The sequence below is a fragment of the Schistocerca serialis genome, chromosome 1 (genome assembly GCF_023864345.2).
Source record: "Schistocerca serialis cubense isolate TAMUIC-IGC-003099 chromosome 1, iqSchSeri2.2, whole genome shotgun sequence".
NCBI classification, from domain to species: domain Eukaryota; kingdom Metazoa; phylum Arthropoda; class Insecta; order Orthoptera; family Acrididae; genus Schistocerca; species Schistocerca serialis.
In genome coordinates, this window is record NC_064638.1 from 274,517,214 (window position 1) to 274,539,235 (window position 22,022).

Consider the following 22,022-nt stretch of genomic DNA (forward strand, 5'->3'; position numbering starts at 1 on the left):
CCTTAGGGCGGTACATCTTTTGCAAATTCTGACCCCCCCAGCGTAACACATATTCCGAAGAAATGAATAAAATTCATGTAAGTTCTGTAAATTTCTAAACTTAAAAAAAAAATGAAAAAAAGTCGGTCAAATGTTTTGTGAAATAATTTATCTAATAGTGAAAAAGAAGACAGCAGACAAAAATTTGACGCACATCTGAATGACGCTCGAAATCGTGTATAGCAAATGACATGCCTGTTGAGAATTTAAAGTTCAATTTTTAACTTAGAATTATAAAGAGTCCTGTTGGTATTTGTCTGGTGAACCAGGTAGACCGTGCAGTCAGCTATTGTGTACTCTAAAGATACTATTGCTGTCTGAAGCCACGGCTCGTCAAATGTTACTTTAATTTAAATCTTACTTTTAGATAAATCATTTCATAACAAATTTTTTTTTCAGTCTTTTCCAATTTCAAGTTTAGTTAAAAAATCATAAAATATATTTAAATATAGGTCGGGTATTCTGTTATTGTTATTAAGAGTATATGTATTATTAAGAATATATAGATCAGCAGAAGACAGAGAAGTTTCAATTTATGGTGTGAAAATCCTTTCGTCTGGCCACAAATGTGGCTTCTGTGATTGCTCTGTGAGGAGGCTCATCAAACTACAACACATGAAGTATTAGTTCACTTTATTACATTAATTAATAAAAAATTTACTTTACTTTGACACATTCCTTTGCCACAGGAGTACTGGGTAATTTACAACTGTTATTCACTATGAAAGCATCACTTAATATACTGATTCACAAATTGTTCTCTTGAGGCATGATGTTCGACATTTACAACACTATAACTTTAAGAACACGTTGGTCCAACACTGTGGTGTTGACTGTTGTAGCTGAAGTCTGAAACCAGGGCAGAACTCTTGCATCCTCGACATTATACCGACCTTAGCGTGAGGGCGCTGCTGTGCTGAGAGGGAAGGCGTGGTTCCTGCACTCTTCTCCATTGGCTGTTGCGGACTGCAAAAGCCCTCGCTAATGTCTGTGGTTCGATTCGCTTTACTGACTTTGGTGTGGTGCCATGATCTCTGGACGATACCATAACTTTCTTTTTTCAATAAGAAAGAAAGAATTCTTCTGCCCAAGCAGACCATTTTTTTTTTACAAAACTAGACCTCTGGCTGGCAAACTAAATTTCTCTAAAATCATATTTAATATTTTCTTAATCACACAGAACACTTTGAACACTTAGTTTTTTTTCCAAAACTGGACCTCACGCTGAACAGTTTGGTACTCGATTTGTCCGTTTACCACTTTTCGCTTGAATACAAAAATTCAGACAAAATCCATTGTGTAAAGTCTTGTTTTCTCTCCGCTCAAACATTTGACCAAAAACCAGCTGTTGTAAGTTCTCTATTTCTAGTACAGCGTTCAGTCATGCAGTAGCTTTAGAACAAATATTCAGCACTTATTCTTTAATTGTAAAGATGAGTGCAAAGATGATTTTATATTTACATACATATTGATAAGCTATTTGGTTATTTCTTATATGCTAATGTTAGTACTAAATGATACGTTAAAAAAATTCCTCCATTTTCATAAGACTATATCCTCTACATGAATGAAAATACAGATTTTCGGTACATTTCAACTTAAGCATGGGGCTATAAAGTTTTGTTTTTCAAAAGAGCCATCCCATTTTACAAACCCACATTGTTTATAAGCATGCACATATAACCTTAGGTTGTCGTCTATAGTTTTGCTTTTACCTTTCATAAATGCTCAATGTCACCAGACTCATTACAACGAACCAGGAGATTATCAAACCCGTCCACACTTTTCCAAGCTTTTCTGCAGTTACTGCCTTCACCGAGAGTTGTTGGTAGGGGAGGCAGATAGCATCCACAAAAAAGAAAAAAATACGAGTACTGTGAGATCAGGTGACCTCAGACGCCAATGGTGCAATGTGATATCCGTACGTCCTTTGTGGCTGTTCCTTCTTTGAGTCACGCCATGCTTAAGAAATGCTCCTAAATGCAGTGGTAAGTGTGGTGGCCCTCGGTCCTGACGAAAAATGAGATTTTCGACATGTCCTCACTATTGCGCAAAAACCCGGCTGTTTAGTATATCCAGGTATGTGATTCCTAGCAGAGTGAGCAAGCGCACTTGCAGCACCGGAGGGGATCCTACCGGCAACTCTACGACATAAAAATATTCATCTGGCTTTTAATTTCGACGTGTATGTTAAAATCTACCCATAGTTTCTACTATCATGTAAAAGACAGTCTTCTTAAGTCTAATGATTGTTTTTGAAACCTTTTATATTTGTAGCACGTGGTACAGATATACGAAGATTTTAGCTCTTACATATATACTTTGTCTTTAGGCTGTGTATCTAACAGCCAGCTGGAGTGGCCGAGCGGTTCTAGGTGCTACAGTCTGGGACCCAGCGACCGCTACGGTCGCAGGTTCGAATCCAGCCTCGGGCATGAATGTGTGTGATGTCCTTAGGTTAGTTTGGTTTAAGTAGTTCTGAGTTCTAGGGGACTGATGACCTCAGAAGTTAAGTCCCATAGTGCTCAGAGCCATTTTTGTGTATCTAACAAGGGAATGGCCCAATCTGACATGTCAAAACCTAATCTGAAATTTTTCTCGTAGGAAGAATACACCAAAAGAAATGCACAGTCAGAATTTTAACTGGTAAGGCGGGCTGCAGGTATTGTTAAGAAAAACTTAAAGTATTCATTTTTACCATACGAAGAATCGCTTATAACAGCGGTTTGTATAGCCCTTCCTGCCTAGCGCGCGAATCACCAGCGCAGCCGTCATAACAGACGTAGCGCCGCCTCGCGCGAAGCCTGAAGTGCACGCACACGAATTTTAAGCACTTAAACGATACAAAAAATGTCTCAGATCATTATTTTCTTCGAATAACTTGCCGTTAATATCGTCAGATAAACTGTTGCTGACATTATTGTTACACAACTGGCTAACAGAGGAAAGAAAATCAATGCAGTGTATGATGTTACATTATAGACTTTAGTATTTTGACATGAACTATTTTATAACAATGTCTGTAGCACAGTTATTATCATAATTTTGTGCGAATTTATATTTTATTAACAATGAAACATTTCCTTGATAATTTCCAATACTCGTCCCAAAATGTGAATTTTGTATTGGATGACAAAAACATAAATTTTCTTTACAACAGTCTCACCTGATAAAATAAAAATTAATAGATTTTGGCAAATCACGGTACTTACTAGTTTTATTTAGACGATACTGGGATAGAGTAAGAAGTGGTTGTACGTGTTGTTCTGCATATTGTGCTGCGTACCAAGCATACTTCATCAAATTCGTAAAACCTGCTCATGCAAACTGACATTGCACAGACGACTGAAGATTAACGATACCATTCCGCTGATAAACTTGAAATGACAAAGAACTAAAAGAAATTTTACTGTACGATGAAAAGTGCTTTACAATGTCGAAGCCTGCATCTCGTGGTCGTGCGGTTGCGTTCTCGCTTCCCACGCCCGAGTTCCCGGGTTCGATTCCCGGCGGGGTCAGGGATTTTCTCTGCCTCGTGATGGCTGGGTGTTGTGTGATGTCCTTAGGTTAGTTAGGTTTAAGTAGTTCTAAGTTCTAGGGGACTGATGACCATAGATGTTAAGTCCCATAGTGCTCAGAGCCATTTGAACCATTACAATGTCGAAAAATTTCTGTATCGAGAAGCTGAATCTTTTCGTCGTCCTCCTAATGACAGATGTGATGTTACGTCCAGACCAAGAGTTCAACAAAAGCAATTAATTATTTACTGCAACTGGTAAGAAGACGTTTCAGATGTAGCATCGAAAATTATTTTGATCCATTTTTCCAGATTTTGGTACGTCGATTACAAGATTTAACAACCACATAGACCTTTTTTTCTTAATTTTTGGTCCTAATTTGCATCGAGGTTTCTGAAGCCAGATCTAAAGCTACAGAAATAGCAGTCCACATATCTATTATTGGTATTGTTACATACGAATTTGTCATAGCATTCATCAAATGCCCAAGCGACTTTGTCTTTCTCTCGTTCGTAATGAGATAGTACAGTCTGCATGTAGTTCTTGCAAGAAACCTGACTGATCGGCTTCATACACAGCATTTTAGAGGATAACAAGAAGCTTTTGTCTTTATGTCACCACGAATTTCTCTATAGTGTTATCTATTAACCACATCTCCTCTACAAGCTTCCATGAAGTAAACTTCAGAATTTTCTAAATTCCTTTCTCGTATAATTCTCTGAACCTGCTTAACTAGGCTAAAGAAACACGGGGATCAGTAATGTTAATCTCACTTGCTGTTCAAAGTTTCGTTATTTATATCCACTATTGTAGCAATCTGAATACACAGTAACTAATTTTAATTTCCAAGAAAGATGAGCAGATACCTACAATCCAAACTTTACTAAATTTAGCCTGTAACAAATAATGATGCAAGTTATCACATCGTAAAATGTCACAGCAATACAAGAAACATTTTGAACTGTGTAAGAAAAAGTAAATAGTGTTTCGTTTTTGTATGCATTATTCTCCAGTTGCTGCAAAAGCATACATGACACAAGAATACAGGTATTTATAAAAAATCGTTTGTTTAGTAATTTATAAATTTAGTACTATAAACATGACATACTTTTTCATTTCTCATGAATTTATATTGAACTCTCGTGCGAGAGGACTAAATGAAACATCCTAAAATCTGCCATCTGAGCATGATGGTTTCTCTCAAAACAGAAGGCGAAAAATGAAATTGCTTTAACTGTGACTAGCTACAGTGTATTTGTGTATAAACATTTCAGCACTGACTCATGCTGTCGTTACCAACGCCACTGAATATGTGAGACAAGTAAAGAATATTGAAGAAAAGTAATTAAATCCGTATGGTCATTATAGATATATAAGCATTGTAGATAGAGCCTGTAAAATAAATAGAAAGTTAAAAACCACAACAGGTTCGCTAATTCGAAAATAGTAAATGTGTTTCACAAAGCGGCGTTCTTGCTTACTGTCCATCAAATCGCCGCGGAAAGTGAAAAACAAATGTTTCATTTGCAGACACTAAAACTTTTTCTAGAAAGATGAACAGGAACAAACTGCTGAGTGTCGTGGAAGGCGGGAACTGTCCATTTTCATCCAGCGAAGTATCTCTGTAGATAGTAATGCACTATTACATTTGGGAGAACTCGACTGGGAACATACTAACAGAAAGGCAAGACAAGAGTATTGCTTGCAATCAGCCCTTTTTAATTTGCACATAGACGTAATGTTCAGAGAAAAAATGGTTCAAATGGCTCTGAGCACTATGGGACTTAACATCTGTGGTCATCAGTCCCCTAGAACTTAGAACTACTTAAACCTAACTAACCTAAAGACATCACACACATCCATGCCCGAGGCAGGATTCGAACCTGCGACCGTAACAGTCGCGCGGTTCCGGACTGAGCGCCTAGAACCGCTCTGCCACCGCGGCCGGCAATGTTAAGAGAATTAAAAATTTAATTTCATTACGAACTCCGACGGCGCAATGATAATTTACTTGTCTAACTTTTATATGTAGATGATACAGTTTTATATGCTTACAATGAAGCCGATCTCCAACAAAACATACATAGCGCGTTAAAGTGTGGTACGAATACAACTTAAAGTTCCTGTGAGAAAATAAAACTAATAAGCTTTATAAGAACAGAGCTAAAAAGTTCAATGACTGTAGTCAAGGATGAAATAATAAATGTACCCATTCTCTGCTTACAGCTGTCACTTTACTGAAATAATGCTATTGGCCAACAGTTGTCAAGCGCCACTCACCAAATACTAATGGACTGCATTAGGGATTCTGGAGCACTGAAATGCATGCCACACAACTGAAATGTACGTCACATCAGATCGAGCGTACTACGCACTCGAAAGTGGGCGGTTGGAATAGGAAAACTTGGATGGTTGAAGACCATAATGCGTGTAAAAGTCTGGAGGATGGTTTTAACTAGCATGACAAAATGCTGCTGATGATAATAGAGGCTGTAGGCTCACTTGCGACCAAACAGTGCTATAACTAAAAACGCAGCCTACCAGTTAAGGTTAATAGAGGAGATCCAAGGACGAGCGTAGCTTTTCTTCACTGTTTCATTTAATAAGTTTAAAGCGTGTAGAAGATGGCCATAGTCTCCAATGGCAGACACTACAAGGTGATTTTCTAGGTGAAACTTTCTTGAACATCCAAAATACAGACAACAGTAAACAAGATCTCTGATAAGTCACTCACCATTGGGAAGAACGTATCACATTAAAGAGTGAATATGCGCAGTTCATGTTTCATGGCCCATGCTTGATCTTTTTTTTGTTTTTTGAGGTGTTCGCTAAATCATTGTGATCGCCCCTTGTAAAGAACCAATACTTCTGAATTTTCCCCTCTTCGGTTGTGTTTGGGTTGTAAACCAGACTGCAACGAAGGTTTTCGGATAGCATTGTTTTATACGAAGGTATGTGCCTTGCAATCTAAGACTTTGTCCGACAACTCTTCGGGCTCCACTGAAGAGGGGAAAATTCAGCAACCTATAAAAAACTATGCAGCTGTACTACTTTCAGGACATGACGTCAGTCCCTTAACGTAGGTGCAAAGTTACATGAGAAAGAAGCGGAGTGCGTATTCATATTTCTTTCCTGGTACTCTGACGTACCAGTAAGCATGTGGAATGTGGACCTGCAATTTGTTGTACTTGTGAAGCTATTACACAAGACTGAGAAATATGAAACACGTCTATGCCGGCAGTGCTGCAGTTGCTGATGCTTCAACCGGGTGTGGTGCGCCAGGATTCCGACCCTCCATCCCTCAAGGCACTCGTCATGGACCCGTACATCATCGTCGCTGCAGGTGAGCACAACATGCTGCAATTTTTATCCACATTATATATTTCTCTGTTCCCTTCCATATAGTTTTTTTTCTTTTTCTGAAAAGGATGGAGAAAAGAGTCTGATAATAAGGTCACAACAGAGTAGGGGATTTCTAATCCAACAAAACTTTCAAAACAACCAAAATTTACCGTTGTGGTTTTATGGCCTCAAAACGACAGCCAATCAGCAACTAGCATGCGGATTAAATGATGACTAACTGACAACCTCAGCTGCCGACGGGTGTTGTTGATATATCTCGATGTGGACAGCTGAAAATGTGTGCCCCGACCGGGACTCGAACCCGGAATCTCCTGCTTACATGGCAGACGCTCTATCTATCTGAGCCACCGCGGAAACAGATGAATAGCGCGACTGCAGGGAGTTATCCTTTGCACGCTTCCCATGAGACTCACATTCCCAACTGTCCACAATTCTACAAATGTATTGTACCTTATAGACATTTGCCCACCCACTCATTACTCGCGCACACTTTGGCGATTCCCGTAAGAGTTTGGGCAACCTGTGCGCATTTGCACAGACGAAGGTCAATGGCTGGGTAGCCTTTAACTATGTATACGAAGACAGTGGGTGGGCAAATGTCTATAAGGTACAATACGTATGTAGAATTGTGGACAGTTGGGAATGTGAGTCTCACGGGAAGCGTGCAAGGGATAAGTCCCTGCAGTCGCGCTATTCATCTGTGTCCTCGGTGGCTCAGATGGATAGAGCGTCTGCCATGTAAGCAGGAGATCCCGGGTTCGAGTCCCGGTCGCGGCACACATTTTCAGCTATCCACATCGAGGTATATCAACAACACCTGTCGGCAGCTGAGGTTGTCAGTTAGTCATCATTTATTCCAGGGAAAAGTTGCACGGTCATCAACAGTAACTGCTCTTTCGAGAACAAGTTACTGTCTTCGTATATACACTCCTGGAAAGGGAATAAAGAACACATTGACACCGGTGTGTCAGACCCACCATACTTGCTCCGGACACTGCGAGAGGGCTGTACAAGCAATGATCACACGCACGGCACAGCGGTCACACCAGGAACCGCGGTGTTGGCCGTCGAATGGCGCTAGCTGCGCAGCATTTGTGCACCGCCGCCGTCAGTGTCAGCCAGTTTGACGTGGCATACGGAGCTCCATCGCAGTCTTTAACACTGGTAGCATGCCGCGACAGCGTGGACGTGAACCGTATGTGCAGTTGACGGACTTTGAGCGAGGGCGTATAGTGGGCATGCGGGAGGCCGGGTGGACGTACCGCCGAATTGCTCAACACGTGGGGCGTGAGGTCTGCACAGTACATCGATGTTGTCGCCAGTGGTCGGCGGAAGGTGCACGTGCCCGTCGACCAGGGACCGGACCGCAGCGACGCACGGATGCACGCCAAGACCGTAGGATCCTACGCAGTGCCGTAGCGGACCGAACCGCCACTTCCCAGCAAATTAGGGACACTGTTGCTCCCGGGGTATCGGCGAGGACCATTCGCAACCGGGTGGACGTACCGCCGAATTGCTCAACACGTGGGGCGTGAGGTCTCCACAGTACATCGATGTTGTCGCCAGTGGTCGGCGGAAGGTGCACGTGCCCGTCGACCAGGGACCGGACCGCAGCGACGCACGGATGCACGCCAAGACCGTAGGATCCTACGCAGTGCCGTAGGGGACCGCACCGCCACTTCCCAGCAAATTAGGGACACTGTTGCTCCTGGGGTATCGGCGAGGACCATTCGCAACCGGGTGGACGTACCGCCGAATTGCTCAACACGTGGGGCGTGAGGTCTCCACAGTACATCGATGTTGTCGCCAGTGGTCGGCGGAAGGTGCACGTGCCCGTCGACCAGGGACCGGACCGCAGCGACGCACGGATGCACGCCAAGACCGTAGGATCCTACGCAGTGCCGTAGGGGACCGCACCGCCACTTCCCAGCAAATTAGAGACACTGTTGCTCCTGGGGTATCGGCGAGGACCATTCGCAACCGTCTCCATGAAGCTGGGCTACGGTCCCGCACACCCTTAGGCCGTCTTCCGCTCACGCCCCAACATCGTGCAGCCCGCCTCCAGTGGTGTCGCGACAGGCGTGAATGGAGGGACGAATGGAGACGTGTCGTCTTCAGCGATGAGAGTCGCTTCTGCCTTGGTGCCAATGATGGTCGTATTCGTGTTTGGCGCCGTGCAGGTGAGCGCCACAATCAGGACTGCATACGACCGAGGCACACAGGGCCAACACCCGGCATCATGGTGTGGGGAGCGATCTCCTACACTGGCCGTACACCACTGGTGATCGTCGAGGGGACACTGAATAGTGCACGGTACATCCAAACCGTCATCGAACTCATCGTTCTACCATTCCTAGATCGGCAAGGGAACTTGCTGTTCCAACAGGACAATGCACGTCCGCATGTATCCCGTGCCACCCAACGTGCTCTAGAAGGTGTAAGTCAACTACCCTGTCCCCCATTGAGCATGTTTGGGACTGGATGAAGCGTCGTCTCACGCGGTCTGCACGTCCAGCACCAACGCTGGTCCAACTGAGGCGCCAGGTGGAAATGGCATGGCAAGCCGTTCCACAGGACTACATCCAGCATCTCTACGATCGTCTCCATGGGAGAATAGCAGCCTGCATTGCTGCGAAAGGTGGATATACGCTGTACTAGTGCCGACATTGTGCATGCTCTGTTGCCTGTGTCTATGTGCCTGTGGTTCTGTCAGTGTGATCATGTGATGTATCTGATCCCAGGAATGTGTCAATAAAGTTTCCCCTTCCTGGGACAATGAATTCACGGTGTTCTTATTTCAATATCCAGGAGTGTATATAGCACGCGGCTGTTTGTCCGTTAAGTGAATGTGATTTGGTGAACCTAACAGTGCCGGTTTTGTTCATACTTACTGCTCTGCTGCTCCAGTTAGCATAAAACATCGTTTCTACATCTGTATCTAGATAGATACTTGACGAGCCACCGTAAGGGGCTTGGCAGAGGATACCTTGCACCTATAGCTGTTATTCCCTTCCCTGTTCCACTCGCAAATATTGTGAGTGAAAAGCAGCTATTTACATGCCTCCATACGAAACCAAATTTCCCTTATCCTTGCCTTTGCGGTCCTTAAGGGAAATTTATGTTGGCGGAAATAGCATCGTGCTGCAGGCAACCGTAACTGCCGATTCTCTAAATTTTTCTCAGTAGAGTTTCGCGGATAAGAGTGTCGTCTTCTCCCAGTTATTAATTTTTTAGTTCTCGAAGGATTTCCGTAATACTCTCCTTTTCATCGAACCTACCAGTAACAAATCTGGCAACACGCGTCTGAATTGCTCTGTGGAACTCCACAGCATGAATTATGACCAAACCAAAGTCCTGACACAGGCTTCCAAATACTGGGACTGTGTCATCAAAGAAGCCATAGAAATCAGAGTAAGGGAACCACAACTAAATCGTGACAGCGGTTACATCCTTAGCAAGGCGTGGGAACCCGCGGTAACCCAGATTAAGAAGAAAAAGGATATTTCCCAGAGTGTACCGACTTCGGGGGAGGAGGGATGAATTACGAGAGCCGTGCCGGCAGACCCTCCTGAAGGAGAGGACCTAGGACGCAGCGCCCAGACGGCGGGAGAACGGACGCTGTACCTGGACCACGCGCGGGGCGCGGACCGTACCGACTCATAGGAAGCGCCTGAGGGAGGAGCGGCAGGGGAATTGTCCTATATATACCTGGCGCCGGCCCACCGCCGGCCAGTACATCAGCGCACCTGATGATGGCAACGTGGTCGATTGCCGAAATATTGTGTCCTATGCACACTCATACCAGGCTGTTCACCCGAGGTTTATTTCGTCATAAAATACGCATGGAGAAATTGAATAATCACAGTGTTAAAATATGTGACTCAAATTACCATATCTTTCGATTGCATTGCCTTACACGCTTACGTTCCGTACACCGCCAAGGGGCCATCAGCCTTAGTACTTGATGTAAATTGACACTTCATACCTCAACCGTTCCTGAGAAAAACGGCTTTTAACAGCCGGACAGGCAGGCAGACAACATAATAATTATATGAGGGTTCCATTTTTCCCAGTTGAGGTACAGAATTCTTAAACTGAAGGTACAACGCTATTGGAAGCTTTTGTACCCTAATAAGATGTGGCGTTTCCAGTTGCTAGGACAATAGAGGGGAACGGAAATGTAATTTTGAGAATTGGTGACTAATGGCTGTGAGTGAGACTATAAACTAGTCAACATCCACTACATGTTCTGGAGTTCAATTGATACCTCAGAATGTGCAGGATGAGAGTGCGTTCTGCCAAAGTCATAATTTTTTTCTCAGTGTCCCACCATGCTGTCCTTACATCGCCGTCCATTCACGAGCAATTTTACTGTGAGATTATGCAGGGGACTGAAAGTGTAGCTCTTCCTATTAGTGCACAATGAAGAAATATCATCAAGACCGAGGAATACGATAGCTGTTCTAAACCAGAAAGTAAAGACCAATCATTGATGTCACTGTGAGCCGCAAAAATACACTACTGGCACTTAAAATTGCTACACCAAGAAGAAATGCAGATGATAAAGGGGTATTCATTGGACAAATATATTATACTAGAACTGACATGTGATTACATTTTCACGCAATTTTGGTGCATAGATCCTGAGAAATCAGTACCCAGAACAACCACCTCTGGCTGTAATAAAGGCCTTGATACGCCTAGGCATTGAGCCAAACAGAGCTTGGATGGCATGTACAGGTACAGCTGCCCATTCAGCTTCAACGCGATACTACAGTTCATCAAGAGTAGTGACTGCCATATTGTGACGAGCCAGTTGCTCGGTCACCATTGACCAGACGTTTTCAATTGGTGATAGATCTGGAGAGTGTGCTGGCCAGGGCAGCAGTCGAACATTTGCTGTATCCAGAAAGGCCCGCACAGGACATGCAACATGCGGTCGTGCATTATCCTGCTGAAATGTAGGGTTTCGCAGGGATCGAATGAAGGGTAGAGCCACGGGTCGTAACACATCTTAAATGTAACGTCCACTGTTCAAAGTGCCGTCAATGCGAACAAGAGGTGACCGAGACGTGTAACCAATGGCACGCCATACCATCACGCCGGGTGATACGCCAGTATGGCGATGGCAAATACACGCTTCCAATGTGCGTCCATCGCGATGTCGCCAAACACGGATGCGACCATCATGATACTGTAAACAGAACCTGGATTCATCCGAAAAAATGACGTTTTGCCATTCGTGCATAGAGGTTCGTCGTTCAGCACACCATCGCAGGCGCTCCTGTCTGTGATGCAGCGTTAAGGGTAACCGCAGCCGTGGTATCCGAGCTGATAGTCCACGCTGCAGCAAACGTCGTCAAACTGTTCGTGCAGATAGTTGTTGTCTTGCAAACGTCCCCATCTGTTGACTCAGGGATCGAGACGTGGCTGCACGATCCGTTACAGCCATGCGGATAAGATGCCTGTCATCTCGACTGCTAGTCATACGAGTCGTTGGGATCCAGCACGGCGTTCCGTATTACCCTCCTGAGCGCACCGATTCCATATTCTGCTAACAGTCATTGGATCTCGACCAACGCGAGCAGCAATGTCGCGATACGGTAAACCGCAATCGCGATAGGCTACAATCCGACATTTATCAAAGTCGGAAACGTGATGGTACGCATTTCTCCTTCTTACACGAGGCATCACAACAACGTTTCACCAGGCAACGCCGGTCAACTGCTGTTTGTGTATGAGAAATCGGTTGGAAACTTTCCTCATGTCAGCTCACTGTAGGTGTCGCCACCGGCGCCAAGCTTGTATGAATGCTCTGAAAAGCTAATCATTTGCATATCATAGCATCTTCTTCCAGTCGGTTAAATTTCGCGTCTGTAGCACGTCATCTTCGTGGTGTAGCGATTTTAATGACCAGTAGTGTAAGTTTGAAATATGTCTTTAGTTGTAAAGACCGTCACTTGTCAAGTAATAATGCAGAGATTGTAGGTGACAGCCACCTGATGAGGCTGTACTTGGTTGTGGCAGGAGCCATTACGTTCGCCAACATGGGTATCGCAATGCTGGAACCGTCGCTGCCGATCTGGATGATGGACACGATGGGGGCCGGCCGCTGGAAGCAGGGCGTCACCTTCCTGCCAGCGTCTGTCTCCTACCTGGTGGGCACCAACCTCTTTGGACCGCTCGGACACCGCATGGGACGGTCAGTGTCCAGCCACACCCGCCGCTCAACTTCCTACCACTGCTCTGTTTCTCAGAGCTACTCAGTCATTGCACTAGTTTGATTTCATCCTCCAGCTGATTTTGCCTCAGGATAATACATTCATCTCTATGTAACTGTTACACACAACATTTAATCGAATCTATTTTCGTGTATATAGTCTTTTTGTGACCCTACAATTTGTCCCCTCTACCACTCTTTCCAGCCATGTTCCTGGAAGCCTATTAGATGTCCCAGTAATCTGTTCTGTCTCCTGGTAAAAGTTTCCCACACACTTCATTCCTCGTCTATTTTTTACACACACTTACCATTTCATACTTTGTGTTAATAATACATGTAACCTTTTCCTAGAGCACCGAATTCCAAGAGCTTCTTCACCTAGTCTTTTTAACATGCTGTGTTTTCCTTGTATGATACATCAGTTTCAGTATTTTCGCCACAGCGCAACTTTTCAAATTAATATCTTAACTGCATAATATTTAAGTCACTGCTAGTGAAAACTAAAATATGGAATGACAGAGTGAAGCTAATATTTGCGAAAGAAAATTGTTAAATTTTTGTTACATATAGGCAGTATAAGTTGCAGCTTTGTACAGAAGAATGAAAGACATATAAAATTACTTATTTATTCCGCTAGGGTGACAAATGAAACTATAACAAGACATCAGCCTTTACACGGAGATACTTATCAGGTGCATTTATGTTATAATTCGTGACTATAAACGGTTGAATAATGACGAACTTCTGTTCGGGTGTCCGTCAGCATAAAAGTACACAGGTGGAGAAAACTGTAGAATATACTATTGCGCTGTTGTGTTCATGAGAATTGTCACCAAACTGCGTCTTGACTCACAAATGTAGCCTTTTGGTGAGTTAGAACTTATAATGAATCTAATTATGTGATATCATCTGTTCTCCTTCTGAAGTGAATGTTCGTTGTGTTTTCAGATGGCTAGCCTCGATGCTTGGACTGATTATAATTGGAATCTGCTTAATGTGTGTAAGTACCCCACTACAGTGTGATCTTAGAAACATATGTAATTACAGTAATTAACTATCCTAACTGAGCAGTAATAACTGAGCTCACCATGTTATTAAAAGCATATTCGTTATACTTCGATCAATATCATACGACTTTCAATGTAACATCGTCGTAGCTACGATCAGAGTCGTAGCACGTCTGTAATAGTTGTAAGAGCTAAGAGAATAATTTACATAGTAAATTATAATTATTCCAACAACACAATATCAATTGGATTTAATAAAAGAAAGTCATCTTGTTAAAACATGGCAACAGTGTAACGTACACGGTGAGCGGTGTGCCATACGCACGACTCGCTAGTGGATATTCTCGCAAATGAAAGGGTCCCTCCTTCAGAGGACTATGTCCAAATTGAGTTATAGTCATTATTACGCTAAACAGAAACAGTCTGCTATTTAATTATGTTTCCGACATATTCACCAGTATATATAAGACAAGATGTGTAGGTACAAAATAGTGAGATCCGTTACTTGATAAAGCATTGGGGCACCATGTACAGTCTCCTGCGAATCGATACACATAAATCCATGAGAGAGACAAAGAAAATGTATTAGGTCATCGACATCCTGATCAAAACAATCTTGGCAATTTACAACTGTATTATCTTGAAAGATTCTGTCTCCGTCTGGAAACAGTGTAATTGTAATTGAATTGACGTGGTCACCTAAAGTGCTTTTGTAGGAGGTACGAATACCAGTTACTTTCCATACGACGACAGAGCTCATTGGAAACCACGATGTAACTGTCCAAATTATTGAAAAATCTGTGCTCTGGTTAAAAAGGATTAAATACAGGTAGTCTTTCGCCCTTAATGCTCGATATATGCATCGAAGAAGCAATGATGCAAATAACATAAAGCTTCGGGACTGGGGTTAATATGCAAAGTGAAAGGATATCAATGACACGATTTTCTGTTCACACTGCTGTCCTCAGTGAAAGAAAGGAATTAAAGGACTTATTGAAGGGAAAGAACAGTCTAATGGAAGAAAATTATAGACGGATTGTAACCGAAGAGAGACGAAAGTAATGACGTGAAAGCAGTAATTAGATTATTTATAAACTAATCAAAATTGTCATTAGTTTTTTTTTCTTCTGACTGGTGTGATGCAGCCCGCAACGAATTCCTCTCCTGTGCCAAGCCTTTCGTCTCAGAGTAGCACTTGCAACCAAGATCCTCAATTATTTGCTGCAGGTAGTCCAATCTCTGTCTTCCTCCACATTTTTTACTCTCTATAGCTCCCTCTAGTATTTCTTGTCAGTGTTTTTCCATATGTTCCTTTCCTCGCCGACTCTGCGGAGAACGTCGTCATTTCTTACTTTTTCAGTCAACGGCCGGCCGTGGTGGCCAAGCGGTTAAAGACGCTACAGTCTGGAACCGCGCGGCCGCTACGGTCGCAGGTTCGAATCCTGCCTCGGGCATGGATGTGTGTGATGTCCTTAGGTTAGTTAGGTTTAAGTAGTTCTAGGGGACTGATGACCACAGATGTTAAGTCCCATAGTGCTCAGAGCCATTTGAACCATTTTTGAATAAATGTGGTGGTTTAAAAACGGTGTACGTTCCCGTTTATTATAGTTTACCAGCATTCCAATTAATGCCACTTTCTCTTGAATTTTCTTGTAAAGTATGTTTCTAAGTTATTGCATCGATCATGCCATGGAGAACGACTGTTGTTACAGATAACATGTTTGCTGACGCTTCCCGACAACGCTAGGGGTCCCTTATTATTCCCCGGCCGTGAGACGACGAATTGTCACAGAATTAGCATGGTGTGCAGCATACTACGTAGCCCAATAAAATTATAAAGTGATTTTCAACAAGAAAACCTTAAGAATGAGAGCAACTAAGCGGAGAAAGGTATTTTAGAAGCGAATTAAGAAGCTTAATTTCGCTGGGCCTACCTCCTTTCACACGAAACAAATGACAGACTTATGGGCAACATAAAGGGCATACGCAGCGTCTCTGGAGGTATTCAGTGCAAAAGGACGTCATTGGAAATATTCCCCGTGACGTGATCTATCACCTCCACTTGTTTTATATAAGTTCAGGAAAAAAAATACGTGCCATGGACGAATTATCCGATAGGGGCGTAAATCAGCAGATCTGATGTACATGTAGAGACAAACAGAGCCGGCCGAAGTGGCCGAGCGGTTCTAGGCGCTTCAGTCTGGAGCCGCGCGACCGCTACGGTCGCAGGTTCGAATCCTGCCTCGGGCATGGATGTGTGTGATGTCTTTAGGTTAGTTAGGTTTAAGTCGTTCTAAGTTCTAGGAGACTGATGACCTCAGCAGTTAAGTCCCATAGTGCTCAGAGCCGTTTTGAACCAGACAAACAGATGATTATAATTTCGGAGGAACTGGATTATTTCTTCACAAATCATCCAGTTCTTCCCAAATCGATGATTTCTTCACAAACGGCCGCCTCCGTAGCGTAGCGGTAGCGTTTCCGCCTATCACGCAGGGGTCCCGGGTTCGATTCCCGGCTGGGGACTGGGTTTTGTGTGTCCTTCATCATCATTTTCATCACGCCGAAGTGGCGTCAACTTATAGGGACTTGCGATACGGCGGCCGAACTCCCCCGCATGGGGCCTCCCGGCCAACAATGCTATAAGCCCATTTCATTTTTTTCTTCACAAATTTTGCAAGTGAGTAACGCATTGGTCCACATCTGGCCTTTATGCGAGGAGTTATTCGTTTTGGCACTGGTTGACAGACTTCTTAGATGTCCTCCTGAAGGATTCCGCCCAATTTGCTTGTTGGATCGTCAAAATTCCGAGTTGGTTGGAGGGATGGACCCGTAATGATCCTAACGTTCTCAGTTCGGAAGGCATTCAGCGGCATTTCTGGCCAATGCAGAGATTGGCAAGCAAGAAGACAGGCTGTAGAAACACTCGCCGTGCGGAGGCCGGCATTTTCTTGCTAAAATGTAAGCCCTGGATGGCTTGCCATGAAGAGCAAGAAAACGGGGCGTACAATATCGTCGACGGACCGCTGTGCTGTAAGGGTACTGCGGATGACAACAAAAGGGATTCTCCTATGAAAAGAAATGTCGCCCCAGAACATCACTCCTGGCAGTCGGACCATACGCCGGGTGACAGGCAAGTTGGTTTCCCATCGCTGTCCCACCGTCTCCGAAGACGCCTTCGCTGATTATTGGGGCTCAGTTTGAAGCGGAACCCATCACTGAAGACGATTCAACTCTAATCAACAAGATTCCAGACCGAAGACGTGTTTGGAGACACCCCAGATAGCAGTAGGGTACCAGTCTGACCGTTGACAGCCATGCGGCGAGAGAACCGCCAGTGGGGGTCCGGGCTGCCATTTCTTTTCATAGGAGGACACTTTCGACTGTCATCCACGGCACCACAGCACAGCGGTAGGCCGATGATATGGCAAGCCATCAAGGGCTTATATTTCAGCAAAATAATGCCTGCCCGCGAGAAATTTTACTGCTTGTCTTCGAGCTTTCCGAGCCTACCTTGGTCGGCAATGTCGCTGGATCTCTCTCCAATTGAGAACATTTGGAGGATTATGGGCAGGTCCCCCAACCATCTCGGCATTTTGACGGCATAACATGCCAGTTGGACATAATTTGGCACGATATCCCTCAGAAGGACATCTCGTAACTGTCAATCAATGCCAAGCCGAATAACTGACTGCTTGCTTAAGGGCGAGAGGTGGACCAACGAATTATTGACTTGCTCAATTTGTGAAGCTCTTTCTCTTCAACGAATAATGTGGTTATTCTGAAACTGTCATCATTGTTCGTCTCTAAATGTACATGACATCTTCCTATTTCCTTCGCATTCGGATAATTCCTTCCTGGCGCGTCTTATGTTTTTTTTTTCTCTCTCTTTCTTTCTTAGAGTTTACGTTGAAACACCCTCTATCGCCAGGCTGGAGAGCTATGAAGCAGACAGCGTCAGCGTGCAGTAAGTGGTAAGAGACTATCTGATGTAGCGACTTCAAAGGAAAACGGCTGACGGATTGTTCATAACAGGAGGTTACTACTATGGAGATAGGTTGCCAGATATACTAGTGGATATCTATGGAGGGGTACATTATACTCTCTTCTTCCGAAAATTTAAATTTTTCTTATATTATTGTGTCAAGCTGTTTTCTCTTGGAAATGGAAATCAGCGTTTGGCGTCATTGGCCGAGAGGCCCCTTACGGGGCAGGTCCGGCCGCCTTGGTGCAGCTCTTATTACATTCGACGCCACATTTGGCGACCTGCGCGCCACAACACCCAGTCCCTGAGCGAAGAAATTTCCGAATCAGCCAGGAATCGAACCCGGGCCCCTTAGGATGGCAGTCCGTCACGCTGACCATTCAGCTATCAGGGCGGACTGTTTTCTCGTGAAACTGCGTCAACAGATATAGTGGCTCCAAAAGCCCCTACATTTGAAATCGGTACTATGTACAGAATACTACATGGATAGCGACAATTTTGGACTTTTGAGATAAAATTTCCTAGGTTGTTTGACTGTGTAATGTTCCTCTTCTAATATCCTCTTACATAAATTCAGGCTGGTTGGAAGTCTGTTGTTAGACATGACATCAGTTCAAGACAACTTCGTGCTACGGGGTTGCAGATCCCTCTGGCGCGCAACATCAACCACCTGATCGTGCCGAACGCTGGGCTGGGATTCGCCATCGGCATGGTGGACAGCTCCATGATGCCAGAGCTCGGCTACCTCGTGGACATCCGCCACACCGCCGTCTATGGCAGCGTCTACGCCATCGGTGACGTCGCCTTCTGTCTTGGTTTCGCTATTGGTGAGTAGCGCGGATATGCAACGCACGACGCAGAGTGACACCGGTGACTTCCTAGCCTGTAGTGTTCGACACGTAAATATGAGGAATATTTTACCCAATACTAGAGTAAGGGGTTCCTGTATTCGCCTCTTCGTACACTGTTACTTGCCTTTTAAGGAAACGCAAACCTACGTTTCTAGCATTTGTAGACTTGGAGAAAGCTTTTTCTAATGTTGACTGAAATACTCTCTTTCAAATTCTGAAGGTGGCAGGGGTAAAATACAGGGAGAGAAAGGCTATTTACAATTTGTACAGAAACTAGATGGCAGTTATAAGAGTCGAGGGACATGAAAGGGAAGCAGTGGTTGGGAAGGGAGTGAGACAGGGTTGTAGCCTCTCCCCGATGTTGTTCAATCAGTATATTGAGCAAGCAGTGAAGGAAACAAAAGAAAAATTTGGAGTAGGTATTAAAATCCAAGGAGAAGAAATAAAAACTTTGAGGTTCACCGATGACATTGTAACTCTGTCAGAGACAGCAAAGGACTTTAAAGAGCAGTTGAATGGAATGGACAGTGTCTTGAAAGGAGGATATGAGATGAACATCAACAAAAGCAAAACGAGGATAATGGAATGTAGTCGAATTAAGTCAGGGGATTCTGAGGGAATTAGATTAGGAAATGAGACACTTAAAGTAGTAAAGGAGTTTTGCTATTTGGGGAGCAAGATAACTGATGATGGTCGAAGTAGAGAGGATATAAAATGTAGACTGGTAATTGCAAGGAAAGCATTTCTGAAGAAGAGAAATTTGTTAACATCGAGTAAAGATTTAAGTGTCAGGAAGCCGTTTCTGAAAGTATTTGTATGCAATTTAGCCATGTATGGAAGTGAAACATGGATGATAAATAGTTTGGACAAGAAGAGAATAGAAGCTTTTGAAATGTGGTGCTACAGAAGAATGCTGAGGATTAGGTGGGTAGACCACATAACTAATGAGGAGGTATTGAATAGAATTGGGGAGAAGAGAAATTTGTGGTACAACTTGAATAGAGGGATGGATCGGTTGGCAGGACATGTTCTGAGGCGTCAAGGGATCACCAATTTAGTATTGGAGGGCAGCGTGGAGGGTAAAAATCGTAGAGGGAGACCAAGAGATGAATACAGTAAACAGATTCAGAAGGATGTAGGTTGCAGTAGGTACTGGGAGATGAAGAAGCTTGCACAGGATAGAGTAGCACGGAGAGCTGCATCAAACCAGTCTCTGGACTGAATACCACAACAACAACACTGTTACGTAGCAGTCGAAACATGAGTGATGTAATTTCTGCTTCCTATTTACGTGGTTCAGCCACATTAATGTGACCACCCCCTACATCCGACGTCAACGTGCAATAACCTCTCACAGACGGCAGGTGGTGCCATTAGCAGTGAGGGGAATATAAAACGTGCCCGGGGGATGAGCAAAACAACCTAGTCGTTGTTAATTTATCTGACGTCCAGAAGAGCATGATCATTGGCTTCCGAAGCAAGGGTGGAAACATTTCAGAAACGGCGAACACGGCGTACACGCCAAAGTCATCTGTCTGATTGAGTATAAAACATGATCCATCTGGAAAGGCGACATCTCGCCACTCAGTGGACATCCAGTTTGGTTGATGCTATCGAAAACATTGGTGCACCGTGGTCCGTGGATGACAGGGGTGAACGACGCCCGCGGAGGAGTGTACGGGCGAGTAGACGTGCAATTATTGAACTATTGACAGCGTAGATTAATTAAGGGGCTACGAACTGTGTCTCCTCAACGACTGTTCTGCGAACGTTGCAGTGATAGGCATCCGCAGCAGCATCCTGGTTCATGCACCGATGCTGATAGCTGTTCATGGGCGACCAAGGCTGCTGGAATTTGCATCTCTTCATCACTATCAAAGTGAAGTCTTCGAAATTGTTCTTTTAGTTTTGGAATCAGATGAAAATCGGATGGGGCAAAGCCGGGACTTTATGGAGAATGATGGATGACGGTGAACACCAGGCACCGGATTTGTTGCAGATGTCGCAGCTCTCGCGTCGGGCGTTGTCATGCTGAAGGACAGAGTGCTCCCTGTGTGGACGAATTCTTCGAATTCGAAACTCGATTACAGCACGCTGTTTCTCAGGCGGCGACGTAGTTACGCTATACACTGTCATGTTACGCCCTAGAATTCGGAGCACACTTGTGGCAGGGAGCTGGAAATATGGAACCATGAAGAAGAAAGATATAGAATGTTAATAACTTTTGTGTACAGAATGAGATTTTCAGTCTGCAGCGGAGTGTGGGCTGATATGAAAGTTCCTGACAGATTAAAAGTTTGTGCTGGACCGAGACTCGAACTCGGTAATATCCTTTCTTCCAGGAGAGCTAGTTCTGCAAGTTTCGCAGGAGAGCTCCTGTGGAGTTTGGAAGATACGAGACGAGGTACTGGCAGAAGTACAGCTGTGAGGACGGGGCGTGAGTCGTGCTTGGGTAGCTCACCAAGCACTTGCCCGCAAAAGGCAAAGGTCCCGAGTTCGAGTCTCGGTCCGGCAAAAAGTTTTAATCTGTCAGGAAGTTTCATATCAGCGCACACTCCGCTGCAGAGTGAAAATCTCATCCTGGAAACATCCCCCAGGCTGTGGCTAAGCCTTGTCTCCGCAATATCCTTCCTTCCAGCTGTGCTATTTCTGCAAGTTTCGCAGGAGAGCTCCTGTGAAGTTTGGATGTAGGAGACGAGGTACTGCCAGAAATAAAGCTGTGAGGACGGGACGTGAGTCGTTGTTGGGTACCTCAGATAGTAGAGCACTTGTCCGTGAAATGCAAAGGACCCGAGTTCGAGTCTCGGTCCGGCCAACAGTTTTAATCTATCAGGAAGTTTCAACCTTTGTTTTATTTAAAAAATTTTGAGAGTTTTCACATAAAAAATTCTTAAGAATTACTTTTCACGCCATCGTGGGTTTCCTGTGACTCCCATAAATCGATTAATGCAGTGATTACTTTGAAATGTCAACGGTGGTTCCGCGTTCATCCTTGTCCTTTCCGAACTTATGCTTTGTCTGTGATGATCGCTGTTGATTAGA

The 22,022-nt window shown here is 44.2% G+C and overlaps 1 protein-coding gene across 2 annotated transcripts in view; it reads left to right on the plus strand.

Annotated features, from left to right (window-relative positions):
- Window positions 1-22,022, plus strand: part of LOC126467915 (synaptic vesicular amine transporter) — an 805,596-nt gene that overhangs the window by 747,089 nt on the left and 36,485 nt on the right. For both annotated transcript variants that reach the window (XM_050096506.1, XM_050096505.1), the window contains exons 8-11: window positions 6,799-6,900; window positions 12,948-13,122; window positions 14,089-14,140; window positions 18,773-18,956. In XM_050096506.1, the coding sequence (XP_049952463.1) occupies window positions 6,799-6,900; window positions 12,948-13,122; window positions 14,089-14,140; window positions 18,773-18,956 (513 nt within the window). The remainder of the gene's footprint in view (window positions 1-6,798; window positions 6,901-12,947; window positions 13,123-14,088; window positions 14,141-18,772; window positions 18,957-22,022) is intronic.